General features: G+C 40.0%; 1 protein-coding gene across 2 annotated transcripts; it reads left to right on the forward strand.

Annotated features, from left to right (window-relative positions):
• The first annotated feature begins 2,109 nt into the window (after positions 1 to 2,109).
• LOC114082602 (spermatogenesis-associated protein 31D3-like) lies at positions 2,110 to 20,485 on the forward strand. 2 transcript variants are annotated; one of them, XM_071600490.1, is made up of 5 exons: positions 2,110 to 2,174; positions 5,672 to 5,950; positions 16,512 to 16,551; positions 17,156 to 17,216; positions 17,482 to 20,485. In XM_071600490.1, the coding sequence occupies exons 2-5, from the start codon at positions 5,783 to 5,785 to the stop codon at positions 18,317 to 18,319; spliced, it is 1,107 nt and encodes a 368-aa protein (XP_071456591.1). In that variant the 5' UTR covers positions 2,110 to 2,174; positions 5,672 to 5,782; the 3' UTR covers positions 18,320 to 20,485. The 2 variants fall into 2 exon arrangements, with proteins under 2 accessions (XP_071456591.1, XP_071456592.1); XM_071600491.1 differs by lacking the exons at positions 2,110 to 2,174; positions 5,672 to 5,950 and adding an exon at positions 13,822 to 15,786.
• Positions 20,486 to 21,829: the final 1,344 nt, after the last annotated feature.

The following is a 21,829-nucleotide window of genomic DNA, read 5'->3' on the forward strand; positions in this document are numbered from 1 at the left end:
ATAGTAGGGGACCCTCAGGAAAATAATATTTATTTGAAATTTGGAATCTAGAAAAAACTTTCACTATCTTCACTGAACAAAAATGGATAAAATAACTATATTTACAAAAATACACTAAAATCAAGTTCTGCTCAGAGACCAACTGTGAAAGGTAGACCTGGTGAGTACTTTGCTGCACTTTCAAGGACCGGCACCAACTATCCTGTGTCTAATGTCCTAATAGAACTGCTACTATTATTTTGTCTGTGGTGAAAATCCGCAACAATACTTATCCTTATCTTCATCCAGTCCTGCCAACCTAATGTGGATGACATTAGCTTCCTCATACTACAGTGAAACATTGTCCATCCTCGTGAAACTAACGAATGACAGTCTGTTTCAAACACACCAGATAGCTAGAATCCAAAGCTTACACTTTTCAGTAGCATATTATCCTGCCTCTAAAAAGGATGTAAGGGCTATAATCTAGCTCTCAAGTACATTTGTACCACTCCCTATTTTATACATAGTAGGAATCACTCAAATTTAAGCACAGCAGCCTTTGCCCAATTTTATATAACCATGTGTATATCTCTTTACATGTGTAATTAAGATACATTTAATCTAAGATATGTAATCCACACTTTTATGAAACTAACTTCTACCCCATTCCTCTTAATCTTAGATCTGATCATCAATGTTATCATAAAAATGAAAACATTCTGCTGTTTTCTAACAAATGGTTCCATGAAACCAATTATTTTAAGAGTCTAAAGTGCTTGCTTAAAAAGTATCAAAACTTCTTTATTTTCCTTCAAATCACAGCATTTAAGAAATAATCAGGAGCCAGGCATGATGTGGCATGTCTGTATAACCCAGTGATTCAGGAGGCTGAGGCAGGAAAATTGCAAATTCAATACCAGCTGGGAAACTTAGCAAGATCCTGTCTCAAAGATTAAAAAGGGATGGCGGGGGGGGGGGGGGGGGGGGGGAGGGCTGGGGTTGTGGCTCAGCAGTAGAGCACTAGCCTAGCACAAGTGAGGCCCTGAGGTTGATCCTCAGTACCACATAAAAATAAATAAGAGTGACAAAAAAGGGGGGGATGGGGAATAGAACCCCTGAGGGGTTCAATCCCCAGTAGCCCCCACTGCGGAGACAGAAAAAAAAATCCTTAAAGAGCAAATTTTTGTTTTTGTTGTCAATTGTTATATTCTTAGTATCTAAAATAGTGCCTGCTCTTCAACAGACTCTAAAAACAATACATGTTGATTGACTTAAATAATCGACAACAAAATTTTTAAACTGATCATGAGCATCAATCAAGACTGGAATATGACAATGAAAGGGAACAGTTTGTTCTTAAGAACCAGATATGCCAAGGAGGTGTGCTTCTATAGCAGGGAATCTACAGATTTAGGAGTGAGCATAAGGATGCTTTCCTAAGACATTATCTATATTTTGCTATATTCATTCATTAATTTTTTTCAATAACATTTATTATTTTCTCTTAGTTTCGTAGATGCTAGGAGTGTAGTTATAAACATGATAAAGTTGCACTGTCCTTGTCCTTATGGAGCTTATATTCTATCAAATATAAAACAACAGTTATACAATAGATGTAAATACAGTTGTAGTAAGTACTAAGACAATTAGGGTCTGTTTTAAAAATTTGTAGTTGGGCATTTTGACTTAGTCTGGGATTTAGGAATGATTTCCTTGAAGAAGTCACATTTGAATTACCTTATCATTATAATAAATGTGATTGAGCAATTCATTTTATATAAATGCTTATCGAAATACCTATGTGCAAATTATTTAATGTTTAATAATAAGCATGGTAACATTTATGTTCTCCTTTATTCTTGATATTCCATTTGTATAGTTTGGGTAAACTTTTGATTTTCTTTATATTAATATTGACTTTCATAGTTCCTAGATGAACCTTGCTATATAGTCTCATACTTTATAAACTCAATCTAGTTTTTACATTTGATAGCTAATAAAAGCCTCCAAGTATAAGACATTTGAAAAGTATTTGTGAAATGCATCAAATTTGTCTTGTATGCCATTCTGTCATTGACACTTCCTTAAGTAAGCAAACCAAAGCATTTCTAATATCTGTCTTTCCAGATAGACTGTGAGCTTCTCAAGGATTAAGGCCCTATCTCCAGAACCTTGCAGATGTGAGACACATAGTAAGTGAGTGCTAAATAAATACTGAGCAAATCAATTATGAATAATCTGTGCTTATAAGGAGGAAGCAACTTGGTGACTGACCTTCGTGTTCTTTTAAGCATCTTTTTTTAGATAGTTAAGGGCAGTGGGAACATTTACTATCACAAGGCTTAGTATTGAAAACCAGTTCCTTAATGTGTGTACTCTTAGGCAAGTTACTAAAACTTCTCTAAAGCTAATTTTCCTCATCCTTAAAGTAAAATGAGATAACATGTGGATAAAGTACTTTGCATGGTTTCTGACATTTAGTAAGTGTTCCACAAATGGTGGCTAGTACAATTACAAGAAACATGCGTTTTAACTTTTTATCTATGGTTTTCTCTCAAGTTTAAAGTACACTCGTTTAGTGGCAAAAAATACTAGAATATGTGAAACTTGATAAGAGACTTGACCCATTCCATGACTATGCCAACCCAGAAAGTAGAAACCTTATAACTAGTAGGCTGTTTGTTTAATGAAACTGAATTTCATGAACAGTCATTGATAATTAAGTAGATAATCATGGCTCTTATCATTGAAATATCATTGAAATAAATTTACTTATTTTAGAAGTTGGTTTTTTAAAAATCAAATAGTTTTTATGAATACATTTTTATAGATTTAAAGATAAGGAGTAATTTCCCAATGTATCTTTTATATGGATTAAGATATTTGATGTATGAGGTTTGCTTTACTTGAATGCATGTATATGTATAGACATATTTAATGGACATTTCCAGGTGAGGATGGAAAGACTATTTCTAACTTTTTTAGCTCCTATAAGTAAACTTATACTAAATAAATACTGTCACTCTTCTTTTACTCTTTACATTAATATTGGCATTTTCTGAGTATCATTAAAGTAAAAAATATAAGAAAACCCATTAATTAAAGAAACACTTATCCAAAGGTTTCAAATTTGATTTTAAAATTTCTTTTAATTCCAAATACAAAGTTATGGTTTGCTGGCAAAAATAAAGTAATGTAAATAGCCCCTGAAACAAAACAGCCAAAAAAATGCTAGCAAACAAAAAACCTTTAAGATCTTCTACTCTACCTTTGAAACCTATGTATTTAGACTTTCTCCAAAAGCAAAATATCTACAAAGTAGTATAAATCCTAAGAATTGGCTGTAGTCAGGGGTTTCACAGAACAGAATTTGGAATAAATTTTTAAGAATATAAGATTTTTAATTTTTGCCATTATTATTTTGCAGTACTTAGCATTGAACCCAGACTTGTGCATGGTGGGCAAGCATTCTGCTGCTGAGCTATGTACCCCCAACCCCAGTATGTAAGATGTTTGATTAAAAATATTATAGGAATATATGGCTTCTGAAAAACTCTGCCCAAGAAATATTTTGATCGATTTGTAGGGTTTACATGCTTCTTATAGGACTTAAAAAGGAAGGAATTCCACATATATTGGGGGTTTCTAGGGGCCCATTTAGAGGAGTTTGCTTGTAAAATTAAAGAAGTTTTATGTAAAGTACCCCAACAACCTGTATTGTAAAAATATAATTTAGTGAATGGGCCTGTCATAATAACAGCATTAAATTTGTCTTTTTTCAAATGACTTTAATTTTTTCTTTTTCCCATTTACTTCTAGGATATCACTGGGAATTAGGAATCAGGCAATTTTCTTTCTAATAACTGCAACAAGCCCAGGGTTACAAAGCAAATAATTGATTATTTGGTATCTGCATGTGGGTCTCCTTATTTTATTTTTCCATATGCTGGGTTATTTTCACTGGGTTATTTAACTGTCTCATTAATTTGAGCTGAAATTAATCTAAGTTAAAATTTTAGAGATCTTAGTCTATAATTGTTAAGATAATTTCCTCAGCATTGCAGTGTATACTGAAAGTGGACTTCGAAGTAAAATTGCCCAGGTAAACATAAATATTTCTCTTAACTTGTCAGTTTGCATTTTTGGACTGTTTCCTTTGTTTATGTATTGCAGTTCTGCGTTTGAATTTGAGATTAGCAAAATTAGACAGTGATGTTTAAAATCTATCCTCCCTGTTCTTTTGGTTTTTAACCTATTAGCGGTGGCCATGTTTTTCTGCTTCAAACAGTTCAGCTTGGGTGTTCCAGAGAAAGCTAATAAAAGCCTTATTCTGTTTGTTTAAAACATTTCAGATTATTAACTCCTTTTAAAAGTAACTTGAAAAAATTTTTGGAATAGAGGTTTCAGAAAATCTATTTAATAAACTGAATTTTAGAATTACATTTTTATTGACTTTTTTTTTTTTTTGAAGTTGATTTTAATCACTAATGCCCCTGGGGAACCACAACTAGAATTTTAAAACATACCTTGAAACACTGAAGTATTCCTGAAATCTTAACTCCTCACTGGCCATCTATGAGGGAGGTTTGATCTGTGAGAACTCAAGTAGTTCAAGTTGTAGGGGTGTGTGTGTGTGTACATGTGTGTTATAAAGTCCTGTTGTGATTGGACGGGAAATAAACATAATTTATTTTCTTGAACTGTAATTGGCTAAAGTCCTTTTCTTTCCATGATATTTTCTAGTAACTGAATCTAGAGCCTCTCCTTGTTTTTATCACCTGACCACTGTGTTTAAACTATGTACTGGTACTAAAAGTACTCAGATTGGCGCAGAGTGTTTGACCAGAGCCCGCAGTGGAGAGTTTGGCGTTCTGGTAACAAAGCAGTGGCGAGGTGTCTGGTCTGAACAGCTTCAACATGTAATTAGTATCACCCTAATTGGGGAAGAATGAAAGGATGACAGGCTTTTCTTCATTTTAATTTAAAGTCGTAGACCCTTTTTCTGCAGTGTCTGAGTTCTTTGGGCTTAGTTTTTTACAGTAGGAAATGGTGCTTTGCTGCTGAGACTGCAGGACTGTCAATTTAGGCTAACCCCAAGGACAGGCGCCAGTGTTCTGAAAAACATCGCTCTGGAGATGAGGCATACACCCTTGAGTTTATTTTATGATCCAGAGTGGAACCAGCACATTTCACTTTCTCCTCAGACTCACCTCTGAGGGGATAAGGAATAGAAAGGTGGACCACAATCGCTCTTAACAGTGTTGCTGAGGGAGAGTACTCTCTGCTCCCGCGCCCTTCTTGCTTCGCGTGTCTGAGAGCAGCCACCGCAGCTGCGGGCACTACTTTCTGTCTGCGGTGGTTCCGCCGACCCTTTCCGCGGCTTCCTACCCCCCGCCTGCACAGGCGGAAGGAGACGCGCGGCGCACTCTCCGCCTCGCCAGTGGAGGGGAGGCGGAGTAGTACTGGCCGCGGCGCTGTGGCAGCGGCGGCTGGGGCAGCGGCGGCTGGGGCTGCCTCCGGGCCTCCGACGGTGGTGTGGAGATTTGTCAGTTTTTTTGTGGAGCTGTTGCCCGAGGTCGCGAGCCTGGGAATCCAGAGGAGTGTTGGGAACTGAGAGGGACCAAGGTCGCCGTGTCCTTCTGGGCAGAACTTCTGGGTCATCCCTGAGTCCTAGCTTTCTCGTTCGCAGGACCGTCGCCGTCTCTCGGTCCGCTTTCCTCAGCATGGGCGGCCGGTAGGAGCGAGTTTCGCTGCTTCCCTCTCTGTGGAAGAGGCAGCAGCCGCTCCGGCAGCTCCGGCTATGGCGGTGGAGTCGCGGCCAGAGCTGGTGGGGAAGCGGTTCTTGTGTGTGGCGATCGGCGAGGAGGTGCGTCCGGAGCGCGGGGAGAGCGGACGCTGCCGGCGGAGCTGGAGAGCCGGGGTCATTCGAGCCGTGTCCCACAGGGACAGCCGCAATCCGGACCTGGCGGTAAGAGAGCTAGTGCCCCCATTCCCCGGCGTGCGCACGGGCCCCTCGCAGCTTCTCCTTGTTGGTACCTCCGGCACCTTGCTCAGCCTGGCCAACTGGCGGTCACGCCCCTCTTTCCAGCCCTCGTCGAGTTTACCCACATCCCCAGCCCAATCTCCACCTCCAGCGAGTGGTTTTCCCTGCAGAGGCGATATCAGAGCGGGACTCCCTGGCGTCCGGAGCCCGTCCTGCTTCCTATCAGGGATAGGTGGTCCATAGCTTCCCCCTGCGGCGCCGGGACGGCCGCGCGGACCTCGAGGAAAGGCGGGGCTGCGAGCTGGACCTGGCGCGCTGGGGGCAGGTGGGGGTGGGGGCGGGCCACTTGCGGTGGGAGGCGGGAGGCGGCGAGCGTTGGTGCCCTCTGGATGCAGAAATCCTATGGTGCCGGGCTAGAAACTTATTCGGTAAGGTTGCAGAAGGGGCGGGAAAAGGGGAAAGATATCTCTGGTTTTCCAGTCCTGGGATTCGCGCGCGCGTGTGTGCCTGTTAGAGGTAAAGCCCATGGCAGTGGCGGTGTTCTGATTTGTCCCTTACTTAGATGCTTGGCTTTCCAACAGGAAACGAAGAAGATGAGGATATTTTGCTATGGAGGGTAGTAGGAATTAATCTTTCCTTCCTTTTGAATTTTTTTTTTTTTTTTTGGTTGGGAGCCGATAGTGATTTAGAGTCAAGATGTTTTCTGCGTTTTATGTGACTTTAAATGAGAAATATTGTAAATTGTTAAAGGTTCTACAAAACCTTAGAGTATTTATTTATTTTACTCCCCCTTACACCGGATACTTTTTCTTTGAGTAGTATAGATTTATGTGCATAATTTGAGACGGAATGTGCTCTGTTGTGGTAACTGCATTCTCACTAGGGAAAAGCAAGGGGCTGAGTAGAGACAGTACAATGACTGATTTCCCAAGGTTGTTTTAGGAATACGTAATCCGTGAGATTTATTTCTAGTGCCTTGGGGCATTTACTTTTTCACTGAAAATTTCAAATGTCGGTATTTTTCCCCCTCAATGTGTGTATCTAGGCTTTTAGTTCGCAATCCGTTGTAATATTTGTACACTCAACCTGTTTTAATATTTTTGTTGTAATTTCTGAGTGTTTTTGTAAAATCCTGTTTTTTTTTTTTTTTAAAATCACTGTAGTCAATGATATGGTTTCATGTGACATGTATTAAGCTTAACATACTGCAAAATAGGTTTGTTTGGCTAATAGGTATTTCGAAAATGAAATAAGAATAGAGGTAATTTTCGAGATTTTTCTTGTTCAACTGGAGAAAAAATATCTTCCTAGTTTTTTTTTTTATTATTTTAATGATTCCATAAGTTGTGACAGTTTAATTCAATAATTATTTGTTTGTGTAAAAGGAATGTACTGAATTCATTTCTCTTTCAACTTTGATATGAAAATTGACTTGGCTTTTGTGTGGAATCTGTTTGAATAACATTTTTAATTATCACAAAACAAACATGGAGTGAGATTTGTTTTCTACTGTATTGTGTGTAATGTGAAAATCAGGAAAGTTTTAAAATAATATATAGTTTTGGTGACAGTCAAGTTGTGAAACTTGAATATATTAAAAGACTTAGTTGGAAATTTATATTAGATAGAGGTGGTTACATATATCATTTTTGTAAATAACAAGGTTTTGAGTATTTAAAATTAAAGTTATTTAGGAATGATAGGGCCTGACTGGAAAGAACAGGAAGGAGTTTCATGAGGTGATAGAATTGTTTTGTATCCTGATTATTGGTTACACCCATGTATATGTATTTGTCAAAATTCACAGAATTGTACACTTAATATCTCTGAATTTAATTTCACTATGTAAATTTTTTAAAAAAATGCACGTTGACCCATAACTTTAAATCTTTGACAGGATTTCCTTCAACAATCTTTACTTGAAAAATGAATATTAGTAACTATAAAATCATTTTTTAAATTCTAGAACCTATAATTTTAGATTTACTTGCAGTCTTTTTTACTTGCATATTTCTTACTTGAAACAGTCTAGCACCAACATAATATAATCTCCCTTTTAGACTTGTTTCAGCATAGTAAATTTTAAAAAGCTTGATCAATTAAATAAAAATGCTGATAAGTAGGCTGTTTTTGTGGTTTTGTAAAGTTATAAATATATGTATTCAAAGCTCTGTAAATAGTTGTAGCTGTACATTTGTGTGGCACATGAAAAGCACATGATTTGAGGGAGAATAACTTATCAAAACTGGAAGTAATTTTCAGTGTTTCAAAGTTAATTCTACTTTTGGTTTTATGTGTGAGAAATTGCCGTATATATTATTTTCCTGTCATTTCACACAATCTTGGTGCTGTAAAATATATAAATTTATTATTTTACAGTTCTGGGCTCACAAATCTAACATAGTTCTCTCACTGAAATAAAATTAAGGTGTGACAAGACTATGTTCATTGGAGACTTTGGCAGGTATTCATTTCTTTTTCTTTTCCAGTTTTTGTTTTGTATTTTTAAATTTTTAATGTTTTTGGTACCAGGGATTGAAACCAGGGGTGCTAATCCACTGAACCACATCCCTAACCCTTTTTATTTTGAGACAGGGTCTTGCTAAGTTGCTGAGACTGGCTTTGAAAGTGTAATTCTCCTGCCTCAGCCTCCCAACCCACTGGGATTAGAGGCCTAACTCACCACAACCAGCCTCCTTTTTTTAGTTTTTAGAAGCTACCCACATTCCTTGCCTTATCATCCCCTTCTTGCATCTTAAACCAGTCAGGTTATATTTCTCTGACCATATTTCCTTAGTGATCTGTCTCCTGTTTCCTCAAGTGCCTTTGAGCCTACTTAGATACCATCTGAAACTTAATTCTCCTTTAATTTGGTCTGAACCCTTTGGGATAGTTTTTACTAGATTATGTTTGGACAATTTCAAATACTTTGTTGGTGACTTTGTAAAATGGCTTGACAACGTTCTGTGTTGTCTTTTTTGGAACTATATCAACCAAGAAAAGATCTCTTATGTATCCTCCTTTACTGCAGAGAGCCAATCATAGATGTTGAAATAGATATAATGTATCAGGAGCCTTTGATTTCTTTTTTTAGCACCATTACTCAGGAAGGTCTTGTCTTGGCATACATTGTTGCACATTAGCCCTGCCCTACCCTTTAAGGAACTTTTCTAGAACAGTTGCAGTATCACAGAAGGAAAATGACAGTTGAGAAGCCCTGTTGTGTAATATTAATCCTTTCTTCCCTTCTTTCCTCCCTCCTCCCTCCCTCCCCTTCTCCTTCCTCCTCTCTCCCCCTCCCTCCTCCCCCTCCCCCTCTCTCGCCCTCCCCCACTCCCCTCCCCTGTCTCCCCCTCCCCCTTTCCCTCCCCCTCCCCCTTTTCTTCCCCCTTCCTCCCTCCCTCCCTGTGTCCCCCCTCCCCAGGAAATTTACCACTTTTTATTTTGAGACAGGGTCTTGTCCAGGCTGGCCTCAAATTTGTGATCCTCTTCCCTCAGCCTCCTGAGTGACTGGGATTACTGGCATGTGCCAGTTAATATTAATCCTTGAATAACAATATCATGCTATAGCTATTCTCCATTTCCATATCCTGATATCAGTCACATATTTGTTTACTAATTTGTTATATATCAGTTTACCACCCATATATCTATATTTCCTTGATGTTAAAGGTGGTTAGAGATCCCTCTTTTAAAACTATTCCTGTCTAAAGAGTATTTAAGAAATGTGTCAGGGTTTTTCAACACACAAAAATCATACTGCTTTGCAAAGAAATAAATTTCCTTTTATTTTGGAGAATTTTCTTGTACTCACTTGAAGAGAAATAACTAACCTGGAAATGCAGATTTTAAATTGTTCTGAACTGTGTAACTGCAGGTAAAGTTTATTTTGCAAAATTTATGTGTCTTAAATATAAGTGAAACTTCCATGTTTAGGAAATTCAAAATGGTTTATGATTATTTGTCTATAAGTAAGCCCTTTTCCATTTTAAATTCTATGTATTTCTGCCCAGCTTTCTTACTGAGTTTGTATCATTTGGTTTTCTTATGTTTTGTTTGGATAATTCTTTCTAATTAGAATTATCTGTTACTTAGATCTTGGGCATACAAAACAGATAATGCTAATTTCTGGTGTATTCACAAAATGTTTAATATATGAATGGATGATTTTTATTTCATTGGTCAATATGAGGCTCCCCTCAAACATGTTTTAAAACTTCCTTTTAAAACTTCCCTTTTAAAACTTTGCTTCAGCCCTTCCCTGGCAGTGCATCCTTCTGGTCTGTTCAGACAGAACTTCAATCGACAGTACCCCCCATGCCATCCTGCCTTATACTGCTGAGGAGGGAAGTCGAGAGCTATTCCAACCAGTTTCGGTTTAAGGCCTCCAACTGGAAGCTTAGTGAGCAACACAGAAAAAGAAAGGGGTCAGAAACATCCAACCCTTGCTCTTTCTCTTTCTCTTGGCACATAGCTCAAGAAAAATGGAAACGAGGACAGTCCGGCACAGGCATTGGCCGTCCATGCCCATCAACAGTTTTGACCACCTCAGTGAAGATAATTCTTTCATTTTTCATTACGAATCTTTTTTCCTCCCATGTGTGTGTGTGTGTGTGTGTGTGTGTGTGTGTGTATGCATGCGCGCGCGTGTGTGTATGTGGTGTCTGTGTACTTGTTGTATTGTCATATATACGTATATATATGTGTGTGTGTGTGTGTGTGCATCTATCTATATATAGTGTACTTTGACATATTATACATACATGGGGTATGACTTCCCATTCTTGTGGTTATACACAATGTGGAGTTACATTGGTTGTGTATTCGTATTTAAACATAGACAAGTTATGTCTGATTCATTCTATGGTCTTTCCTATTCCCATTCCCCCTCCCTTCCCTTCATTCCTCTTTGTTTAATCCAATGAACTTCTATTCTTCCTACCAACACTGCACCCCTTATTGTGTGCTGGCATCCACATATCAGAGAGAACATTCAGCTTTTGTATTTTGGGAATTGGCTTATGTCACTTAGCATGATAGTTTTCAGTTCCATCCATTTGCTGGAAAATGTCATTAGTTTTCTTCATGACCGAGTAATATTCCATTGTGTATATATACCACATTTTTCTTTTTTTTTTACAGTTGTATATGGACAGCATGCCTTCATTTATTTATTTCGTTTTTGTGTGGTGCTAAGGATCGAACCCAGTGCTTCACACATGCAAGACAAGTACTCTGCCACTCAGCCACATCCTCACCCCTACCACATTTTCTTTATCCATTCATTTGTTGAAGGGTACCTAGGTTGGTTCCATAGCTTAGCTATTGTGAAATGAGCTTCTATAAACATTGATGTGGCTGTGTCACTGTAGTATTCTGATTTTAAGTCCTTTTGGTGGGATGAGTGGGTCAAATGGTGTTTCCATTCCAAGTTTTCTGAGGAATCTCCATACTGCTTTCCAGAGTGGTTGCAACAATTTGCAGTACCTTTCCCCCCACATCCTCCCCAACATTTATTGTTACTTGATTGTTGATAATTGCCATCTGACTGGAGTGAGATAAAAATCTTAATGTAGTCTTAATTTGCATTTCTTTAAATGCTAGAGATGTTGAAAATTTTTTCATATATTTGTTGACTGGTCATAATTCTTCTTCTGTGAAGTGTCTGTTCAAGTCCTTTGCCCATTTATTGATGGGTTATTTGTGGTTTTGGTGTTAAGTTTTTGAGTTCTTTATATATCCTGGAGATTAGTGTGTGTGTGTGTGTGTGTGTGTGTGTGTGTATGTTGTGGTGACAAAGATTTTCTCTCATTCCATAGGCTCTCTCTTCACATTCTTATTTCCTTTGCTGTGAAAAAGTTTTTAGTTTGATACCATCCTATTTATTGATACTTGATTTTGCTTCTTGTGCTTTAGGAATCTTGTTGAGGAAGTTGGTTCCTAACCTGAATGATGGAGATTTGGGCCTGCTTTTTCTTCTAGTAGGTTCAGGGTCTCAGGTCTAATGCCTAGGTCCTTGATCCACTTCAGGTTAAGTTTTGTGCAGGGTGAGAGATAGGGGTTTAATTTCATTTTGATATGCACGGACTTTCAGTTTTCCCAGCACCATTTGTTGGAGAGGCTATCTTTTCTCCAATGTATGCTTATGGTGCCTTTGTCTAGTATGAGATAACTGTTTTTATGTGGGTTTGTCTCTGTGTCTTCTATTCTGTACCATTGGTCTTCATGTCTGTTTTGGTGCTAGTACCATGCCATTTTTGTTACTATGGCTCTGCAGTATAATGTAAAATCTGGTGTTGTGATGCCTCCTGCATCACTTTTCTCACTAAGGATTGCTTTGGCTATTCTGGGCTTCTTGTTTTTCCAAATAAATTTCATAACTGCTTTTTCCATTTCTATGAAGAACATCATTGGAATTTTAATGGGAATTACATTAAATCTGTTTAGTGCTTTTGAGAGCATGGCCATTTTGATAATATTAATTTGCCTATCCATGAACATGGGGGATTTTGCATTTTCTAAGGTTTTCTTCAATTTCTTTCTGGAGTGTTCTGTAGTTTTTATTGTATAGGTCTTTCACCTCTACTGTTAGATTGATTCCTAAGTACTTCTTCTTCTTCTTTTTTTTTTTTTTTTGAGGCTATTATGAATGGGATAGCTTTCCTAATTTATTTTTTAGCTAATTTATCATTGGTCTATAGGAACACAATTGATTTATGGGTGTTGATTTTATATCCTGCTACTTTGTTGAATTTGTTTATGAGTTCTAAAAGTTTTTGGTACAGTTTTTTTTTTTTTTTCCTAAATAGAGAATCATGAGTCATGTCATTGGCAAATAGGGATAGTTTGAACTCTTCTTTTCCTATTCATGTCCCTTTAATTTTTCTTTAGCCTAGGATAGAATGATCTTATGTTGACATCATAAAGGCTATTTATGATAAGTCTGAAACCAACATCTTTGTGAATGGAGGAAAATTGAAAGTGTTTCCTTTAAGATTTGGGACAAGGGTGACTGCTTTTATCACTCTAGTCCAATGTAGTTCTAGGAATTATAGTCAGAGCAATTAGGCAAGAGAAGGAAAAAAAAAGAATAAAAATAAGAGAGGAAGAAGTCAAATTATCAGATATGTTTATATGTTTGCAGACATGAACCCATACGTATAAGATCCATAAATATTTACCAGAAGACTGCTAGAATTGATAAATTCAACTAAGTAACAGGTTAAAAAAATCAACATACAAAAGTCAATAATTTTCTTCTATATCAACAATGAATCTGCTGAGAAATCTTATCCAAAATAGCTAAAAAAAAAAAAAAAAAAAAAAAAAACCCAAACAAACAAACAAAAAATAAACCAAAAAATCTCAAAACCCAATGACCTTAGGAATAAATCTAGCCAAGGAGGTGAAAGACCTCTACAATGCCATAATTCTTCTTTATGGCTGAGTAAAATTACATTGTGTATATATACCACATTTTCTTTACCCATTTGTTGAAGTACACCTAGGTTGGTTCCACCAACAATGGATGATTATATATTTTTCCCTCACATCCTTGCCAACATTTATTTTTTAAAAGAAATACTTTTATCCTGCTGCTAGGGTTGTAAATTAGTACAACCTTTATGAAAATCAGTATGGAGGTTCCTCTAAAGACTAGGCATGGGAACACCTTATGATCCAGCTATACCACTCCTTGGCATTTATCCTAAGAAATATACTATAGCAGCACAATTCACAATAGTCAAACTATTGACCCAGCCTAGGTGTCCAACATGGATGAATGGATCTGTGAATCTGTGAAAGGAATCTGTGGCATACATACACAAAGGAGTTTTAGAGAGGGAGGGAGGGAGGGAGAGAGAGAGAGAAAAGATTTTCTTTATCTTCCCAAAGGATTGTGATTTTGTTTCAGAAAACTGGGGAGACAGGCAGGGAAGCCTTGGTACAGAGCATGATGTGTTCTAGCTGTTAACACCCACAGTCTCTGATCTACTCCACAAATCTCTTGGGAATTAACAAATGCTAAGGGGTTCTGGACCTTTCTTCTGCCTTTGTACAGCTTTCCAACTGTGTAGGACTTATCTCTACAGTCTCAACATGAGCTCCTTAAGGATAAGGGCAGAGCCTGTGACTTATAGCTGTCCATGTCTCCTAGTCTTCACTAGTAAATATTTGTTAAATGGAAACCTGACTGAGGCTGCATATCAAAAGGATGGGGGATCTTCAAGGCAGGGTACCTGCCCCTGCCTAACTGAATAGAGACTGCTTGGCTTGGAGGCTGCCTTATCCTGTCAAAGAGATCAATAATGCTGCTGGGTTATGGGCATCAGATAAGAGGTTTCAGGGTTTAAAAAAGACATGACAAGTTAGGGGACAGTTAGGAGGATAGCTGTCATGATGATAAAGGGTTTTAAAAAGCAGGTGTAAGAAGAAGGCTGGGGCAATATTGGGGCTATTTAAATATCAAAAGTTTTGCTTGAATCATGTATGATAGGCAGTTGATTTTCCATTAGTAGTAGGGTGCTTATGTAGCACAGATCTTAATAGCTTTTTTCATGGCAAGACACTCTTATTTTCTTAGGAAAATATCAAAATTATGTGTCCCACAAGGGTAATGCTTTTCAAGACTAATCTGCCCTAAGGTTCTGACATTTTAGGTGGCTCCCTGCCACCAAGGACTGAGGGTTCAATTCCTTAGCACACCATAACCTCTTCCTGGTTTGAGAAAGTCATATAAGCATTATGAAATTGATATGGAGGCAGGGAATATTTGAATTTCAGGTAGCTAGAAGCAAGTTAGATCAAAATAATGAATGAAGAATTGAAAAAAAATGAGAAGATGGTTGATTATCAGATTTGAAAACACTGGATCAATTTGTCAGGGGGCGGGAAATAGAGCACATCCAATAGTCTTTGTTATGTTTAATCTTCACTACTTCAGAAAAAAACAAGCGTTATAAACTTATTTCCAAGATCACTTGAAGTTTCAATTTTATTTAGTTTTTTTATGTTTATTTTTGTTTCACAGTGTTGACTAACAAACTATTAGTTTTAATGAGAGTGAGCCACTGTGACTGAAGACACTACAGGCTGATTGAAACAAAAATTTGCTATTGAAACTTATAAAACTACATAAGTATTAAAGAACGTTAAGTTTTACATGTGAGTTAGAGTAAAGCAAAAGCTTTCTGTAGATAAGATAGATTTAAGGATGTAGGTGACCCAAGAGTGTAAATGTCTTGGTACAAGCAAAAATTCCAGGCAGTGTATGTCAGATTTTCAAGGCAGTGGAATTGGTGGGGTGTAAGTCAAGGGATCCAAACAGTAAAAAGGGACTCATGTAAAACATCTTGGTTACACATGAAACAAACAGGAATGCTCCCTGAGATAATGAAGGCATGATATGAGGAAAGAGTCGAGTGGGAAATGGAACAACAGACCTGAGCAGAGGGATCTGCTGGCTGGTGGGCAGGTGGAGGAGGGGCACAACCTCCTCAAGTCTTCTCTCCCCGCCTTCAGAATCCTTTCCCTTTGTGACTCTTCAATGGTGTGTGATGCAAGCCTGGAGATATAGAGAAGCCCAGGCACCCTCAGAACTCATTTGCCTTAGGCAACTGAGCAATTCAGATGATGAAGAGTGTTCTCTCTTTGCTGAATAGCCATACTGAACCATGGTTGATCTTGGTTCAATTCTTTGGGATATTGATCCCAAAAGTACCATTTTGAGTGGGTTGGTGTTGCTTTTTCTATACCTGTCCTTTCAGGTATTGAAACGATTTTCACCAACACTCGAGAAAAATAAAGCCATCCAGAAGAAGGTAAGGAAGCAGAGTGAACTCCCAAGGGAGTTTCTTGATTTTTGTCAAATGTGAAATGTCAAATGTGATTTGTTATTTCCATTCTCACATTACTAAATGTTTGGTTGGCTCAAAGAAGATGTGACTTGGGAAGTCTGAGGACAAGATAGAACTGCACTCTTTAGGGAAAGAAGTCAGAGGTTCAGGAAGGACTAAGGTTTCCATCTGAAGCTCAAAGACTATCTTTTGGGGTGTGATGGAGGGTTCCAGATTGGTTTGGATAGAGAGTGTGGCTTCTCTGAAGGAGACGGGTCTCTTCTGACTAGATTCTGAGTCTCATTCCCATGTCAGATGTGCTTCACCCAGCCTTCATATTGGGCTGATCAGGACAGCAGTGCTGACCTCGGAGTAGAGCCTGTAGCCTGAGCTCTGCCCCAGGACACAGGGTTCCCCGGGGGAGCCCAGACGTGACTGTTGGCCTCAGATTCTATGCCCTTCTTCCGCAGAGGGTTTAAGACCATCAAATGTGGAATCTCACAGACAAAAATGTCCTTTGAAATTATCAAAGAAGTAAAAAATTGAAAATATTTCATTGCCCTTCAAGATTAATAAAAGGAAGGAATACAATTTCTACTAATTAAAAATGAAGAGTTGTCCAATTCTTGCCTAATGAATGTCTAAGCTTGTTAACAAAAGGAGTAAAAGAAATGAGCCCCAGCCCCTCATTCTTTTCTTTTTGTTTTCAGCGTCAGGGAACAAAGAGAAGGAGAAATGGAGTATCTAAAGGTAAGGTTCTGCCTGTTCAACCTGAGCTCTATAAGGGTGAACTTTCCTATCTCCCTACAGCTCCATGATCTTGGAGGATGTCAGTTTCTAGGTGCAGTCTCTCTCAGGAAACAGGGTCTCAGAGGAGAGGCTCAGGAGAAGGCAGTGAGACCTGAGAGATTCCTCAGAGTCCCTGCCCTGCCCACCCTTCCTTGGGTGTGAATGAAGTAGTGATGGACCTGGGCCTTGGACATTTACTGCCGAGTAGGTGGCCCTGTGAGATGTCCAAAGACCCCTGATTGCCTTGGAGTCAGAATTTCTGTCTGGTGACATGGTGTAAACTACTTTAATTCTTGGCTGATTAGATTCATCCTGAGTTAGCTACTGATCCTTGTGCTTCAGGTGGTGGTTTTGAGCAGCATGTAGGATGGTACAGGTGAAAGTACTTTCTAAATGGAACCACATATACCTGTGAACCTTCTTACTATTATCCCTGACACTTATGACCTTATCTGCAGATTTTTAGGGCTTTCTGACTTTAATATCCTGTTTCCTGTAAAAACTCCTGAATGATAACCTGTGTTTTTACCTTTACTATATATAACCAACTGTCCTGGTTTTCCAGGTCGGAGAACTTGCCAGAGAGAAGTAGAGGAGGGGAGGAAGCTGCCTTCTATTCTGAAAAGGTGATTAGTCATTTCCCTTTACTGATTCCTTTCCTAGCATGCTTTATTCAGTCCCCCAGGAATTCTTCACAACATGCCCTAATCACAGGAGGGATAGCCATAGCCATGGGTACGTGAATAAAGAACTTGGGAGGGGAGGGTATTGTGAGGTCATAGATGTGTGGAATGTAGAGCAGGTAGCGGGCTCCCCACCACCCATAGAACTGCAGATCTTGCTTCCCTTGTAGTGGTTCTGGTTACAGCTTTGGCTTTCTTTCTCTTACAGTCTCATGAGCCAGAATAATGATTTCCTCCGCTTTCGGCAACTGTTATGTAAATGCCCGCTCTGTGGGAGGTGTAATAGAACACCAGCTAAGGTCAGTCAACTGATCTGTAAGGCGTCCTTGGAAGATGCTCTTAATTCTGTGTCCCGTGTGTCTTCCGTGACGTCTGTGAGAGAGTCATCAGTTTTTCTGTCCGATGTTGTCTCTGCAATCCCTCCGGGAGCTTCAGTTTCAACTCCTTTAACTGAGCCAACTCTATTTCCTTCCTCTATTCGTTCACCTGACCAAATTACCCCTTTAATGGACCTACCTGGACCCTCATTACTGGGTGACTCTCTGCCACCAGAGCCTTCTCCCTTGAGTTCAAAATTGCCAGTGGATCATATCCCACCTCAACCATCTGTTCCAACTCCTCCCCCACCTGTTCCAACCCTTCCCCCACCAACTGACAGTCAAGAAGCAAAACCTGTTCTCCAACCAGAAGCCCCTTTATCTCTGGTGGATAGCCCTGATGGGTTGTCTACTAATGTCCCAACAACCACATGCACTGACAGTGCAAGCCTTCCAGTGTCAGAGTTCTCTGGAAACCAGTCTCATGCTGAAAACTTGTCTCCATCTAAATTGGAGCACTCTGATGATGACAAAAACCTCCTCGACCTCCATCCTCCTGAGGCCTCTTTTGAGAGTGATACTACAGCCATCCTTGTAGAGCCCGGAAACCTCTCATTTCTATGCCCTGATGTCTTGGCCCTTCCGGAGAGACATATAAAAAAGAAGGGTGATTTCCTGATGCAGAACAAAAAGAAAAAGGAAAAAAAAATCTTTTCCAAAAGAACTTAAGCCAGACGACCAATTGAATTCTTCAGGGAAAAGGTTAGAGTCAGTTGCTGAGCAACAGGACTCACCTGTCTCCCTTCCTTCACAGAGCAGTGAAGGCAAATCAGAGGGATTGCAGGTAGACCACCAGTCTTCAGATCCTAAGACCTTTGAGGATAACTTACCTAAAAAATGTACCCAATTCTTCTGGGGTCTCCCATCTTTGCATAGTGAGTCCTTGAAATCTACAGTTCCTGTCTCAGGTGACTGTTCAACCTATGTCTGCTTCAATTCAATGCCCACTTTCTTTGAAGCCCCTGAATCTCTAGTTCTACCCCCTCCCCCAACTCTGTCCTTGCCTGAGATCCAATCTCAACCCTTGACCCAAGCACTGTGCCAATCTCCTGTCCCACCCCAGGACCAGCTTCAGTGCCAATCTCCTGTCCCACCCCAGGACCAGCTTCAATTCTCGGTCCCTACCTTGTCGCCACCCATTTCATCTCAGGTTAGTGATGGTGGAGTGAGGATTCATAGATTCCAGGATGAGATACACTCTCTCATGCCATCCAAAATTCATGACTTGGAAGACCATATTAAACTGTTTCATAAGAGGATGATGTGTGGGCTTCCCCAAAAGGTCCAGGAATCCATAGACATCTTCAAAATGAAAGGAACCCCATCCTGGTCCTCAGTTCGCTCCAACATTTCCTCCTCATCCAGTCTTACTTCTGGCAAGGATTCCAAAATTGGGGTCTCCAAGCCCCTTAAAGAAAGCATTAGTACTTTTCAAGTAAACAAGGTGGGAACAATAATTTCAGGCCCTACTCTAGATCATCCTCTTTCTGCCACTTCACCTGTGAGCAAGGAAAATAAGAGGGCCCTAACACATTCACCCTCTCACACCAACCCTGAGCTTACAAAGAATGTCAAGGCAATTGAGGGTGACAGATGGGCTTCGTTGCCCTTCCCACACAGTGACAAAGATAAAGACAGTCAGAAACAGACTGTAATAGCCAACAAATGCAGCCCAAAGTTGCCTACAAAGCAGGCTGGGGCCAGACCCAAATCATGGAATAAGGGAGTGAGTCCCAGCAATAGTATAGAAAAGATTCAGAGAAAAATGATTAAGAATTTAGAATATTTTCCCATGTCTAGTGAGGACATGGCAGCTCCCCAGGTGCTGCAAGCCCACTGTGACAACAGAGGGATCAACATAGAGCAGGGGCAAGAACCTGGGATCCCTACACATGTCTTATGCAAGTGTCAGGACAAGAATGTACCATTAGCATCAAAAAGGGTGTGCCCTCTGGTACCCCAAACAGGCAAGTTTGGTGGAGGGGATGCAGGGTTGGTGACACGCCAACCTAGAGGGAAGCTCCCCCACCCTCAAGACAGACCACTAAAGGAGGCACTTGGGAGCAAGTCCTCCTCAGCCCCATCACTGAAGGGACAGCCTTCTAAAAGCCAGTTCAAACGCTTTTTTCAAAGGCTTTATCTTGGTATAAAAGGCAAAGGGCAAGAAGGTTCTCTGAAAAAGGGCAGCTCTTCATCATCTGTGCAAGGAAGAAACCCAGCTAAGAAGAGAGCTGCCTTTACTGGGAATACTGAAGCTCAGAAAATCATGACAGACAGTGGGAAGATCCTAGAGGAGAAACTAGCAGGTCAGCATGGAGTAGAGGCCAACACCCCGCAAAAGCCTCTTTCCACCCCCATGAGGCCTGGGAAAATTCAGCACAAGACTGGATTGCCGGTTCAGGCAGAACCCATCCAGAAACATGACTTCAATGTCAATACTCCCTGTGCTAAGGTGCCAAGTGCCAAATCTTGCAGCCAAGAAATTGGCTTTGCTGGTCAGTGGTATCGTATAGGGACTAATAAATGGGTCATGGACAGGGGCAGACAGCCCCAGAAAAGTGTACCGTACAGGACAAGATAATATGTCAGAAGCATCACCCATCCATGCCGCACAAGGAACCCTTGCCCCATCTGAATACTACATGCAAATATAGAGTTGGTCAGGTGGCTCCAGCTGCTGCTCCTTTTGCTAAAGGCACTGTGTTGGGAGAGTTGTCCCTATTGTTCAAACAGAAAATGCTTCTCCAGAATTTTCAGAAAGAAAATTTTCTTCCCCCCAAATAATTTATCCCTTTTTGAGAATACTGATTTTCCCCAATAAATTTTCTAACAATATGGTGTCTTTTCTTGTGTTGGGGGTTTGGGTTTTTGGCAACCTACTCCTTGTGTTTAGGGAAGCGGAGAAAGTAGTTCAGCTTTTATTGATTGCCTCTCTGGACTTCTAAAAAGGGGACCAAATCTCCTGGACCTCTCATTAAGGAAGGGATATCATGTTTTCAAAAAACACCTTTCCTCTTCCTGCTGAAACCTGAGGAGGTGGCACTGCTTCCTACCCCTTAGCTTAACCTTAATGGCATTATATATGGCATCCCACACCTTCCCCCTGCAGTGAGGAAGATAGGTCTTCTATATCTAAAGAGAGAGTCAAGGGGCTAGGTGTTTTGGCACAGCGGTAAAGCGCTCACCTCTAGGCGCTGGGTTTGATCCTCAGCACCACATAAAAATAAAGGTGTTGTGTCCAATTACAATGAGGACAGGGAGAGAGAGAAGGACAGGAACAATTTTGAGAATGGTTAATAGAGTGGCTTAGTCATTTTTTACAAACATGTCAGTTATCAGGAGTTCATACAGAAGGGTGAAACTTGCTTGAGAATGTTTAGGGGGTACTGCTGCAGTGGATTCTGGGTGATTGGGGTAGGGTTTAGGAGCAGGGTAGGTGCTGCTTAAGAAGTTTTTATAAGGCATATCTTATAAATAACCATACTGTGAACTTGCCATTGTGGTTCCTTAAATGGTTCCTTACTGGAAAATCACTTAAGAGTTTCCCCTTGCTGGTTACTTTTCCTTGCTGCCTGGACTTGGTATTTTTGCAAAGCAAAAGGTTAGCCAGCTGTTGTTGATAGGAATTTTAACCAGGCAGTTACCTTACTCTCAGGTAAGATAAAGCTGAGAATAAAGATGCTTTAAAGAAAGAGGAGGCTGGGGTTGTGGTTCAGTGGCAGAGTGCTTGCCTCACATGTGTGAAGCACTGGATTTAATTCTCAGCACCATCAACTAAAAAATTTTTAAAAAGAGAGAAAGTAACACCAAAACAAAACAAAAAAAAATGAGGGGAAAAATGACCTTTCTGGTGGAAGAAAGGATTATGCTTCATCACCTCCACATTGTGAACAACTACTCTTTCCCAGTGTGATCCTGCCAGCACTTCCCTGAGGCTCATCAGGTGCTACAGTGGTTACTGATGTCATACTGGCAGAAGTGTACATGAGGTTGTGTGGCTGTTGTCAAACATGGCATACCTCTTTTCGGGTGGGGCTAAGGGGGTAACCTTGGTGTCAACATGCAAGATCTTGCCCTTAGTGTGTACAGTTCACTTTCCAGGATGCAGACGTCATTTTTGACTTTCATGGGCTTCTTAGAGACATGGTCGATCTCCCTCCATCACCTGCAGCTCACAGT

The sequence above is a fragment of the Marmota flaviventris genome, chromosome 13 (assembly GCF_047511675.1).
Source record: "Marmota flaviventris isolate mMarFla1 chromosome 13, mMarFla1.hap1, whole genome shotgun sequence".
Classification (NCBI taxonomy): domain Eukaryota; kingdom Metazoa; phylum Chordata; class Mammalia; order Rodentia; family Sciuridae; genus Marmota; species Marmota flaviventris.